Source organism: Engystomops pustulosus, unplaced genomic scaffold (assembly GCF_040894005.1).
Source record: "Engystomops pustulosus unplaced genomic scaffold, aEngPut4.maternal MAT_SCAFFOLD_414, whole genome shotgun sequence".
In the NCBI taxonomy this organism is placed as follows: Eukaryota; Metazoa; Chordata; class Amphibia; order Anura; family Leptodactylidae; genus Engystomops; species Engystomops pustulosus.
The window spans coordinates 57,605-71,065 of NW_027285293.1; the positions used below are offsets into that span (position 1 = coordinate 57,605).

At 53.4% G+C, this 13,461-nt stretch overlaps 1 protein-coding gene across 3 annotated transcripts in view; it reads left to right on the forward strand.

Annotated features, from left to right (window-relative positions):
- LOC140111314 (calmodulin-binding transcription activator 2-like) overlaps positions 1-11,618 on the forward strand; it is a 60,891-nt gene extending 49,273 nt beyond the window's left edge. For 2 of the 3 annotated variants that reach the window (XM_072132345.1, XM_072132347.1), the window contains exons 12-16: positions 1,740-1,811; positions 5,037-5,057; positions 10,657-10,832; positions 10,907-10,981; positions 11,099-11,618. In XM_072132345.1, coding sequence (XP_071988446.1) covers positions 1,740-1,811; positions 5,037-5,057; positions 10,657-10,832; positions 10,907-10,981; positions 11,099-11,162 — 408 coding nt within the window. In that variant the 3' untranslated portion in view covers positions 11,163-11,618. The remainder of the gene's footprint in view (positions 1-1,739; positions 1,812-5,036; positions 5,058-10,656; positions 10,833-10,906; positions 10,982-11,098) is intronic. The other variant, XM_072132346.1, reaches the window with a different exon arrangement.
- Positions 11,619-13,461: the final 1,843 nt, after the last annotated feature.

The window sequence follows — 13,461 nt, forward strand, 5'->3', positions numbered from 1 at the left end:
CGCTCCCAGGAGTGCCCCCTGCAGATGAACAAGACATCCCCCAGTCATAGCTGCAGGTAGAGCGCTCCCCGGAGTGCCCCCTACAGATGTACAAGACATCCGCCAGTCATAGCTGCAGGTAGAGCGCTCCCCGGAGTGCCCCCATCAGATGTACAAGACATCCCCCAGTCAGAGCTGCAGGTAGAGCGCTCCCCGGAGTGCCCCCTACAGATGTACAAGACATCCCCCAGTCATATCTGTAGGTAGAGCGCTCCCCGGAGTGCCCCCTGCAGATGTACAAGACATCCCCCAGTCATAGCTGCAGGTAGAGCGCTCCCAGGATTGCCCCCTGCAGATGTACAAGACATTCCCCAGTCATTTCTGTAGGTAGAGCGCTCCCTGGAGTGCCCCCATCAGATGTACAAGACATGCCCCAGGCATAGCTGCAGGTAGATCGCTCCCTGGAGTGCCCCCTACAGATGTATAAGACATCCCCCAGTCATAGCTGCAGGTAGAGCGCTCCCCAGAGTGCTCCTGCAGATGTACAAGACATCCCACAGTCATAGCTGCAGGTAGAGCGCTCCCAGGAGTGCCCCCTGCAGATGAACAAGACATCCCCCAGTCATAGCTGCAGGTAGAGCGCTCCCCGGAGTGCCCCCATCAGATGTACAAGACATCCCCCAGTCATAGCTGCAGGTAGAGCGCTCCCCGGAGTGCCCCCTACAGATGTACAAGACATCCCCCAGTCATAGCTGCAGGTAGAGCGCTCCCTGGAGTGCCCCCATCAGATGTACAAGACATCCCCCAGTCATAGCTGCAGGTAGAGCGCTCCCTGGAGTGCCCCCTGCAGATGTACAAGACATCCGCCAGTCATAGCTGCAGGTAGAGCGCTCCCCGGAGTGCCCCCTGCAGATGTACAAGACATCCCCCAGTCATAGCTGCAGGTAGAGCGCTCCCCGGAGTGCCCCCTACAGATGCACAAGACATCCGCCAGTCATAGCTGCAGGTAGAGCACTCCCCGGAGTGTCCCCTGCAGATGTACAAGACATCCCCCAGTCATAACTGCAGGTAGAGCGCTCCCTGGAGTGCCCCCTGCAGATGTACAAGACATCCCCCAGTCATAGCTGCAGGTAGAGCGCTCCCCGGAGTGCCCCCTACAGATGTACAAGACATCCGCCAGTCATAGCTGCAGGTAGAGCGCTCCCCAGAGTGCCCCCTGCAGATGTACAAGACATCCCCCAGTCATAACTGCAGGTAGAGCGCTCCCTGGAGTGCCCCCATCAGATGTACAAGACATCCCCCAGTCATAGCTGCAGGTAGAGCGCTCCCTGGAGTGCCCCCTGCAGATGTACAAGACATCCCCCAGTCATAGCTGCAGGTAGAGCGCTCCCCGGAGTGCCCCCATCAGATGTACAAGACATCCGCCAGTCATAGCTGCAGGTAGAGCACTCCCCGGAGTGCCCCCTACAGATGCACAAGACATCCCCCAGTCATAGCTGCAGGTAGAGCGCTCCCCGGATGCCTCCATAGCTGCACTTCTCCTATAAGAATAGCTGATGATGGATGCTCTTTGGGGGTGGGGCTTTGTAGATGCCCTCCCCTTTCTATGTCTGATTAAGCGATCAGGTCTGATGATGCACTTTTCTGGCCCTGCTTGGCTCCTTGATGGCTTCATGCTAGTGTCCTGGGGGTCAGTTCCTGCTCTTCTGCCGCTGCTCGTGATCTGATGTCTCCATTGACTTTTTTCATTTTGCATCCAGGGACGGCGACTAAAGGAACAGCAAGATCTGGCGGCCGCCGTCATCCAGCGCTGCTACCGGAAGTACAAGCAGGTAATGACCTGGTGCCTGAACCAGATCCCGCCATGATGGACCTGACGCGCTGGCTATTGCTGATGTGTGATGGACCTGATGGGCTGGCTATAGCTGATGTGTGATGGACCTGACGCGCTGGCTATATCTGATGTGTGATGGACCTGACGCGCTGGCTATAGCTGATGTGTGATGGACCTGACGCGCTGGCTATAGCTGATGTGTGATGGACCTGACGCGCTGGCTATAGCTGATGTGTAATGGAGAGGATGGAGTGACAGGTGCTGGCTATAGCTGATGTGTGATGGAGCGGATGGAGTGACAGGTGCTGGCTATAGCTGATGTGTGATGGAGCGGATGGAGTGACAGGTGCTGGCTATAGCTGATGTGTGATGGACCTGCAGTGCTGGCTATAGCTGATGTGTGATGGAGGTGATGGAGTGACAGTGCTGGCTATAGCTGATGTGTGATGGAGCGGATGGAGTGACAGGTGCTGGCTATAGCTGATGTGTGATGGACCTGACGCGCTGGCTATAGCTGATGTGTGATGGACCTGTCGTGCTGGCTATAGCTGATGTGTGATGGAGTGGATGGAGTGACAGCGCTGGCTATAGCTAATGTGTGATAGAGAGGATGGAGTGACAGGTGCTGGCTATAGCTGATGTGTGATAGAGAGGATGGAGTGACAGTGCTGGCTATAGCTGATGTGTGATGGACCTGACGTGCTGGCTATAGCTGATAGGTGATGGAGTGACAGCACTGGCTATAGCTGATGTGTGATAGAGAGGATGGAGTGACAGTGCTGGCTATAGCTGATGTGTGATGGACCTGACGTGCTGGCTATAGCTGATGTGTGATGGAGGTGATGGAGTGACAGCGCTGGCTATAGCTGATGTGTGATGGAGCGGATGGAGTGACAGTGCTGGCTATAGCTGATGTGTGATGGACCTGACGTGCTGGCTATAGCTGATGTGTGATGGAGGTGATGGAGTGACAGTGCTGGCTATAGCTGATGTGTGATGGACCTGACGTGCTGGCTGTAGCTAATGTGTGATGGAGGTGATGAAGTGACAGCGCTGGCTATAGCTGATGTGTGATGGAGTGACAGCGCTGGCTACAGCTGATGTGTGATGGAGGTGATGGAGTGACAGGTGCTGGCTATAGCTGATGTGTGATGGAGGTGAGGGAGTGACAGGTGCTGGCTATAGCTGATGTGTGATGGACCTGCAGTGCTGGCTATAGCTGATGTGTGATGGAGGTAATGGAGTGACAGTGCTGGCTATAGCTGATGTGTGATGGAGGTGATGCAGTAACAGTGCTGGATATAGCTGATGTGTGATAGAGAGGATGGAGTGACAGCGCTGGCTATAGCTGATGTGTGATGGAGGTGATGCAGTAACAGCGCTGGCTATAGCTGATGTGTGATGGAGGTGATGCAGTAACAGCGCTGGATATAGCTGATGTGTGATAGAGAGGAGGGAGTGACAGGTGCTGGCTATAGCTGATGTGTGATGGAGTGACAGGTGCTGGCTATCGCTGATGTGTGATGGAGAGGATGGAGTGACAGTGCTGGCTATAGCTAATGTGTGATGGACCTAACGCGTTGGCTATAGCTGATGTGTGATGGAGGTGATGGAGTGACAGTGCTGGCTATAGCTGATGTGTGATGGAGTGACAGCGCTGGCTATAGCTGATGTGTGATGGAGTGACAGGTGCTGGCTATAGCTGATGTGTAATGGAGAGGATGGAGTGACAGGTGCTGGCTATAGCTGATGTGTGATGGAGGTGATGGAGTGACAGCACTGGCTATAGCTGATGTGTGATGGAGTGACAGGTGCTGGCTATAGCTGATGTGTAATGGAGAGGATGGAGTGACAGGTGCTGGCTATAGCTGATGTGTGATGGAGGTGATGGAGTGACAGGTGCTGGCTATAGCTGATGTGTGATGGAGGTGATGGAGTGACAGCGCTGGCTATAGCTGATGTGTGATGGACCTGACACGCTGGCTATAGGTGATGGAGTGACAGCGCTGGCTATAGGTGATGTGTGATGGACCTGACGCGCTGGCTATAGCCGATGTGTGATGGACTTGACACACTGGCTATAGCTGATGTGTGCTGGACCTGACACACTGGCTATAGCTGATGTTTGTTGGAGGTGATGCAGTGACAGCGCTGGCTATAGCTGCTGTGTGATGGACTTGACACACTGGCTATAGCTGATGTGTGATGGACCTGATGCGCTGGCTATAGCTGATGTGTGATGGACCTGACGTGCTGGCTATAGCTGATGTGTGATGGACCTGACACACTGGCTATAGCTGATGTGTGATGGACCTGATGCGCTGGCTATAGCTGATGTGTGATGGAGGTGATGCAGTGACAGTGCTGGCTATAGCTGATGTGTGATGGACCTGATGTGCTGGCTATAGCTGATGTGTGATGGAGAGGATGGAGTGACAGTGCTGGCTATAGCTGATGTGTGATGGAGTGGATGGAGTGACAGGTGCTGGCTATAGCTGATGTGTGATGGAGCGGATGGAGTGACAGGTGCTGGCTATAGCTGATGTGTGATGGACCTGACACGCTGGCTATAGCTGATGTGTGATGGACCTGACGTGCTGGCTATAGCTGATGTGTGATGGAGCGGATGGAGTGACAGCGCTGGCTATAGCTAATGTGTGATGGAGCGGATGGAGTGACAGGCGCTGGCCATAGCTGATGTGTGATGGAGCGGATGGAGTGACAGGTGCTGGCCATAGCTGATGTGTGATGGAGAGGATGGAGTGACAGTGCTGGCTATAGCTGATGTGTGATGGAGCGGATCAGTGATAGCGCTGGCCATAGCTGATGTGTGATGGAGAGGATGGAGTGACAGGTGCTGGCTATAGCTGATGTGTGATGGAGCGGATGGAGTGACAGTGCTGGCTATCGCTGATGTGTGATGGAGCGGATGGAGTGACAGGTGCTGGCTATAGCTGATGTGTGATGGACCTGACACGCTGGCTATAGCTGATGTGTGATGGACCTGACGTGCTGGCTATAGCTGATGTGTGATGGAGGTGATGGAGTGACAGCGCTGGCTATAGCTGATGTGTGATGGAGCGGATGGATTGACAGTGCTGGTTGAATCTATAGGTGGCTGGAGGTGGACCATCTGATGTGTGACTCTCCTGTGGGTAAAACATGCATGATGTCGCCCTAACGCTCTATACAAATACTAATCCAGTCCTCCTTCCTTTACAAGCTGACCTGGATTGCTCTGAAGGTAACCCCCCCCCCCTTCCCAATGTCCTGGTGATTAAACCAGGAGCCCTCCATCGGGATGTGGGAAACTTGGATTGGTCCCATTGCATGTTATATGTCCCCGGGCAGCCATTAAAATGGGATGCAGCTTCATCTATAGCACCCAGTCACCAAACATGCGGGTAGGAAGGAACATCAGTGACATCACCATCAGGGGTCAGGAAGGTTATGAGGAGACAGTGCCATCTAGGGGTCGGGAAGGTTATGAGGTGACATCATTTAGGGGTCGGGAAGGGTGAGGAGACATCATCTAGGGGTCGGGAAGGTTGAGGAGACATCATCTAGGGCAGTGATGGCAAACCTTTTAGAGGCCGAGTGCCCAAACTACAACCAAGACTCACTTATTTATCGCAAAGTGCCAACACAGAAATTTAATTTGTGATTTATACTCCCTTCTCTGTCACAGTTTTCATTGATACCATCACCCTGAGGACACCAATAAAGCAGAAAATAGACTCTGGTAGAGCTGTCCTGGGCTGTCCTGGGCGGCACAGCAAGTCCTGGGCTGTCTGGGACTGCAGGAAGATACCTGGAGTCATCTCTGGTGATGGCCTGAGTGCCCACAGAAAGGGCTCTGAGTGCCGCCTCTGGCACCAGTGCCATAGGTTCGCCATCACTGATCTAGGGGGTCGGGAAGGTTGAGGAGACATCATCTAGGGGTCGGGAAGGTTGAGGAGACATCATCTAGGGGTCGGGAAGGTTATGAGGAGACATCATCTAGGGGTCGGGAAGGTTGAGGAGCCATCATCTGGGGGTCGGGAAGGTTGAGGAGACATCACCATCTAGGGGTGGGGAAGGTTATGAGGAGACGTTATCTAGGGGTGGGGAAAGTTATGAGGAGACATCATCTAGGGGTCAGGAATGTTGAGGAGACATCACCTAGGGGTCGGGAAGGTTATGAGGTGACCTCACCATCTAGGGGTCGGGAAGGTTATGAGGTGACATCACCATCTAGGGGTCGGGAAGGTTTTGAGGTGACATCACCATCTAGGGGTCGGGAAGGTTATGAGGAGACATCATCTAGGGGTCGGGAAGGTTGAGGAGACATCTAGGGGTCAGGTAGGTTATGAGGAGACATTACCATCTAGAGGTCGGGAAGGTTGAGGAGACATCATCTAGGGGTCGGGAAGGTTGAGGAGACATCTAGGGGTCGGGAAGGTTGAGGAGACATCATCTAGGGGTCGGGAAGGTTATGAGGAGACATCATCTAGGGGTCGGGAAGGTTATGAGGAGACATCATCTAGGGGTCGGGAAGGTTGAGGAGACATCATCTAGGGGTCGGGACGGTTATGAGGTGGTATCACCATTTAGAGGTCGGGAAGGTAATGAGACATCACCATCTAGGGGTCAGGTAGGTTATGAGGAGACATCACCATCTAGGGGTCGGGAAGGTTATGAGGAGACATCATCTAAGGGTCGGGAAGGTTATGAGGAGACATCATCTAGGGGTCGGGACGGTTATGAGGAGACACCATCTAGGGGTCGGGAAGGTTGAGGAGACATCATCTAGGGGTCAGGAAGGTTGAGGAGACATCACCTAGGGGTCGGGAAGGTTATGAGGAGACATCATCTAGGGGTTGGGAAGGTTATGAGGAGACATCACCATCTAGAGGTCGGGAAGGTTGAGGAGACATCACCATCTAGGGGTCGGGAAGGTTATGAGGAGACACCATCTAGGGGTCGGGAAGGTTGAGGAGACATCACCATCTAGAGGTCGGGAAGGTTATGAGGAGACATCACCATCCAGGGGTCGGGAAGGTTGAGGAGACATCACCATCTAGAGGTCGGGAAGGTTGAGGAGACATCACCATCTAGGGGTCGGGAAGGTTATGAGGAGACATCATCTAGGGGTCGGGAAGGTTATGAGGTGACATTACCATCTAGGGGTCGGGAAGGCTATGAGGAGACACCATCTAGGGGTCGGGAAGGTTGAGGAGACATCACCATCTAGGGGTCGGGAAGGTTGAGGAGACATCACCATCTAGGGGTCGGGAAGGTTGAGGAGACATCACCATCTAGGGGTCAGGAAGGTTGAGGAGACATCATCTAGGGGTCGGGAAGGTTATGAGGTGACATTACCATCTAGGTGTCGGGAAGGCTATGAGGAGACATCATCTAGGGGTCGGGAAGGTTGAGGAGACATCACCATCTAGAGGTCGGGAAGGTTGAGGAGACATCACCATCTAGGGGTCGGGAAGGTTATGAGGAGACATCATCTAGGGGTCGGGAAGGTTGAGGTGAACATCATCTAGAGGTCGGGAAGGTTGAGGAGACATCATCTAGGGGTCGGGAAGGTTATGAGGTGACATCACCATCTAGGGGTTGGGAAGGCTATGAGGAGACATCATCTAGGGGTCGGGTAGGTTATGAGGAGACATTACCATCTAGAGGTCGGGAAGGTTGAGGTGAACATCATCTAGGAGTCGGGAAGGTTATGATGAGACATCATCTAGTGGTCGAGAAGGTTATGAGGACATCATCTAGGGGTCGGGAAGGTTATGAGGAGACATCATCTAGGGGTCGGGAAGGTTGAGGAGACATCATCTAGTGGTCGGGACGGTTATGAGGTGGTATCACCATTTAGAGGTCGGGAAGGTAATGAGACATCACCATCTAGGGGTCGGGAAGGTTATGAGGAGACATCATCTAGGGGTCGGGAAGGTTATGAGGAGACATCATCTAGGGGTCGGGAAGGTTATGAGGAGACATCATCTAGGGGTCGGGAAGGTTATGAGGAGACATCATCTAGGGGTCGGGAAGGTTATGAGGAGACATCATCTGGGAGTCGGGAAGGTTATGAGGAGACATCATCTAGGGGTCGGGAAGGTTATGAGGAGACATCATCTAGTGGTCGGGAAGCTTATGAGGAGTCATCATCATCTAGGGGTCGGGAAGGTTGAGGAGACATCATCTAGGGGTCGGGAAGGTCATGAGGTGACATCATCTAGGGGTTGGGAAGGTTATGAGGTGACATCACCATCTAGGGGTCGGGAAGGTTGAGGAGACATCATCTAGGGGTCGGGAAGGTTGAGGAGACATCATCTAAGGGTCGGGAAGGTTATGAGGAGACATCATCTAGGGGTCGGGAAGGTTATGAGGTGACATCACCATCTAGGGGTCGGGAAGGTTGAGGAGACATCATCTAGGGGTCGGGAAGGTTGAGGAGACATCACCATCTAGAGGTCGGGAAGGTTATGAGGAGACACCATCTAGGGGTCGGGAAGGTTGAGGAGACACCATCTAGGGGTCAGGAAGGTTGAGGAGACATCATCTAGGGGTTGGGAAGGTTATGAGGAGACATCATCTAGGGGTTGGGAAGGTTATGAGGAGACATCATCTAGGGGTCGGGAAGGTTATGAGGAGACATCATCTAGGGGTCGGGAAGGTTATGAGGAGACATCATCTAGGGGTCGGGAAGGTTATGAGGAGACATCATATAGGGGTCGGGAAGGTTATGAGGTGACATCACCATCTAGGGGTCGGGAAGGTTGAGGAGACATCATCTAGGGGTCGGGAAGGTTGAGGAGACATCACCATCTAGAGGTCGGGAAGGTTATGAGGAGACACCATCTAGGGGTCGGGAAGGTTGAGGAGACACCATCTAGGGGTCAGGAAGGTTGAGGAGACATCATCTAGGGGTTGGGAAGGTTATGAGGAGACATCATCTAGGGGTTGGGAAGGTTATGAGGAGACATCATCTAGGGGTCGGGAAGGTTATGAGGAGACATCATCTAGGGGTCGGGAAGGTTATGAGGAGACATCATCTAGGGGTCGGGAAGGTTGAGGAGACATCATCTAGAGGTCGGGAAGGTTGAGGAGACATCATCTAGGGGTCGGGAAGGTTATGAGGAGACATCATCTGGGGGTCGGGAAGGTTATGAGGAGACATCATCTAGGGGTCGGGAAGGTTATGAGGAGACATCATCTAGTGGTCGGGAAGCTTATGAGGAGTCATCATCATCTAGGGGTTGGGAAGGTTGAGGAGACATCATCTAGGGGTCGGGAAGGTCATGAGGTGACATCATCTAGGGGTTGGGAAGGTTATGTGGTGACATCACCATCTAGGGGTCGGGAAGGTTGAGGAGACATCATCTAGGGGTCGGGAAGGTTGAGGAGACATCCTCTAGGGGTCGGGAAGGTTATGAGGTGACATCACCATCTAGGGGTCGGGAAGGTTGAGGAGACATCATCTAGGGGTCGGGAAGGTTGAGGAGACATCATCTAGGGGTCGGGAAGGTTATGAGGAGACATCATCTAGGGGTCGGGAAGGTTAAGGTGACACCATCTAGGGGTCGGGAAGGTTGAGGAGACATCATCTAGGGGTCGGGAAGGTTGAGGAGACATCACCATCTAGAGGTCGGGAAGGTTATGAGGAGACTCCATCTAGGGGTCGGGAAGGTTGAGGAGACATCATCTAAGGGTCAGGAAGGTTGAGGAGACATCATCTAGGGGTCGGGAAGGTTATGAGGAGACATCATCTAGGGGTCGGGAAGGTTATGAGGAGACATCATCTAGGGGTCGGGAAGGTTGAGGAGACATCATCTAGAGGTCGGGAAGGTTGAGGAGACATCATCTAGGGGTCGGGAAGGTTATGAGGAGACACCATCTAGGGGTCGGGAAGGTTGAGGAGACATCACCATCTAGAGGTCGGGAAGGTTATGAGGAGACATCATCTAGGGGTCGGGAAGGTTATGAGGAGACATCATCTAGGGGTCGGGAAGGTTGAGGAGACATCACCTAGGGGTCGGGATGGTTGAGGAGACATCATCTAGGGGTCGGGAAGGTTATGAGGAGATATCATCTAGGGGTCGGGAAGGTTATGAGGAGACATCACATAGGGGTCGGGGAGGTTGAAGAGACATTATCTAGGGGTCGGGAAGGTTATGAGGAGATATCACCTAGGGGTCGGGAGGGTTGAGGAGACATCATCTAGGGGTCGGGAAGGTTATGAGGAGACATCATCTAGGGGTCGGGAAGGTTATGAGGAGACATCATCTAGGGGTCGGGGAGGTTGAGGAGACATCACATAGGGGTCGGGGAGGTTGAGGAGACATCATCTAGGGGTCGGGAAGGTTATGAGGAGACATCACATAGGGGTCGGGGAGGTTATGAGGAGACATCATCTAGGGGTCGGGAAGGTTATGAGGAGACATCATCTAGGGGTCGGGGAGGTTGAGGAGACATCACATAGGGGTCGGGGAGGTTGAGGAGACATCATCTAGGGGTCGGGAAGGTTATGAGGAGATATCATCTAGGGGTCGGGAAGGTTATGAGGAGACATCACCTAGGGGTCGGGAAGGTTGAGGAGACATCATCTAGGGGTCGGGGAGGTTGAGGAGACATCATCTAGGGGTCGGGAAGGTTATGAGGAGATATCATCTAGGGGTCGGGAAGGTTATGAGGAGACATCACATAGGGGTCGGGGAGGTTGAGGAGACATTATCTAGGGGTCGGGAAGGTTATGAGGAGACATCACCTAGGGGTCGGGAAGGTTGAGGAGACATCATCTAGGGGTTGGTGTCTTCCTTTGCAGCCATTACTTGAGTATCCTTTGTCCGCAGTACGCGCTGTATAAGAAGATGACGCAGGCGGCCATCCTCATCCAGTCCAAGTTCCGCAGTTACTACGAGCAGAAGCGCTTCCAGCAGAGCCGTCGGGCGGCCGTGCTGATACAGCAATGTTACCGCAGCTACCGAGAGGGGTCCCGCGGGGGTCCGGCCCTACAGCATCGCATCAAGTGAGTGACAAGTTCTGGAAACCTTGTGATCTGGCGTGTGCCTCCAGCACTGACCTCCTCCATCTCTGTCCTAGGGGCTCGTTCCTCACCAAGAAGCAGGACCAGGCCGCCCGCAAGATCATGCGCTTTCTCCGCCGCTGTCGTCACAGGTAGGTACATGGGGTCTCCACAGTGCAGGGTGGTCACCTAGATCCTAATCCGTGGTGTAGTATTACGTGGCGGCCATTGACGAGATAATAACGTGAGGCTCTTCTCTCCCGGCACAGGATGAAGGAGATAAAACAAGCACAGGATCTGGACTGTTTACAGAAGAGGGGGCTGACCAATTAACCCCTCTCACACCGCAGCCGCGTGTGTGTAAATATTTGTGTGTGTGGCATCACTCGTACCTCTTAATGCGCAGCGCCCCGCCCCTTTCCCTGCGCAGGCGCATGTACATAGCATAAGCTGTATATATATTTATGCACGTGGTATGGGCACGGATCCCGCGTGTTACACGTGTGTGCGGGGAGGCGGGACCCCTTTGCATGTGGCTGTGTGTATATATGGTGTATAAATATATACATATATATATATAGGGCAGTGTGTATATACATATATATTCTGTACCGTCACTCAGGCAGCTGGTTATTTATTTCACTCGTGGCATTTCATGCACTTTGATGCTCGGATACTCGAGGATCATTTCTTATACTTTTCTCCTTTTTTTACGGTTATCGCAGATGATTTTTCATGTTTTTGTCATTGTGTGTTTTTGTAAAGCTTTTTTATGTTTATGGCGGGGGGGGGGGGGTGCGGGGAGGACTGGCGGGGTCTCCAGAGCATTGGCGGCCAGCGCCCTCTGCTGCTCGGGCAGGGACCGTCATGGCGGGAGGGTCTATTGCACTATTAGTTTAGGGGGATCTCGTCCTCTCGCTGCCCTGCTGGAAGTGTCCTGGTCGGATTTTGGCATTTGGCATGTTCCTTTATTTGTAAATCCATAACCTTTTGGCACTGCTGTACATAGAGGGGAGGCGGGGGGGGGGGGGGTCGGAGTGCCTCTGCTGAATACGGGGGGGTCGGAGTTCCTCTGCTGAATACGGGGGGGTCGGAGTGCCTCTGCTGAATATGGGGGGGTCGGAGTGCCTCTGCTGAATATGGGGGGGTCGGAGTGCCTCTGCTGAATATGGGGGGGTCGGAGTGCCTCTGCTGAATATGGGGGGGTCGGAGTGCCTCTGCTGAATATGGGGGGGGAGGTCGGAGTGCCTCTGCTGAATATGGGGGGGTCGGAGTGCCTCTGCTGAATATGGGGGGGGGGGTCGGAGTGCCTCTGCTGAATACGGGGGGGTCGGAGTTCCTCTGCTGAATATGGGGGGGTCGGAGTGCCTCTGCTGAATATGGGGGGGTCGGAGTGCCTCTGCTGAATATGGGGGGGGGGGGTCGGAGTGCCTCTGCTGAATATGGGGACAGCACTGCAGTGGTGGGGGACCGGCAGACTGTTCTACAAGTGATTGCACAGTGGATTATTTACAGATTTACTAAAGCTGCCCATGCACTTTACATACATGTGGGGTGACAGCTACTCCCTCCTAACCCTATACACATGCATGCACAACTGAACAGGGTATATAATCACAATACTGAGAGCCACAGCCCCTCCACCACACCCACCCTGGCCCCTCCCCTCCCCTCCTCCACACCCACCCTGGCCCCTCCCCTCCTCCACACCCACCCTGGCCCCTCCCCTCCTCCACACCCACCCTGGCCCCTCCCCTCCTCCACACCCACCCTGGCCCCTCCCCTCCTCCACACTCATCCTGGCCCCTCCCCTCCTCCACACTCATCCTGGCCCCTCCCCTCCTCCACACTCATCCTGGCCCCTCCCCTCCTCCACACTTGCCCTGGCCCATCCCCTCCTCTCCTCCACACTCCCCTGCTTTCCTCCAGACTCCTCCTCCCCCGGTCTCCGTCCCCTCCCTTCCTCCGGACTCCGCCCCCTCCCTGTAGATATAACACATATATTGCTCCCTCTCTCCCCGATCCCTCTGTGCTGTCAGGCCCCGCCCACATTAGATGGCTGCTGATATAGTGATGTGTAAGGGCGGCTTATTGATGGATCGGGGGAGTCCTGAATGTCTGGTCTCCGAGTAGCGGGTATTTTCATGGAATAATATTGTAATAAGCCGGGACATTGGGGTGAGATCGGGGAGGGGGAGGGGGGGGGGGGGGTCCTGCGCTGCTTTCACCCACGTCGGGATTTTGAGTTTTATCACTTTTATGATACAAATTCTATTAATAAGAGACATAAAGTATTTGTAGCCTCTGAGGCTCCGCCCCGGACGCAGAGATTTATCAAGGTCTTCAGAAAACCCAAAATATATTTCAAATTCTATAAAGAAAAAGTTAATATATAAAGAATTTTACATTTCCCTCATTTCCTATTTTTGCTTCTTTTTTGGATTTTTTGCCCCACGGAAGCAAAAGTAGAAAATCACAGGGAAAAAAACTATTTTCTTGTTTTTAAAGCGACACAAAAGATGAAGGAGGAAAAAATTATATACAAAACATTTACAGGAAATCGGGGAGGGGGAGGGGCCTATTTGCATGGAAACGTAAATGTAAATATTGTAAAATAAAAACTTTTCTGACG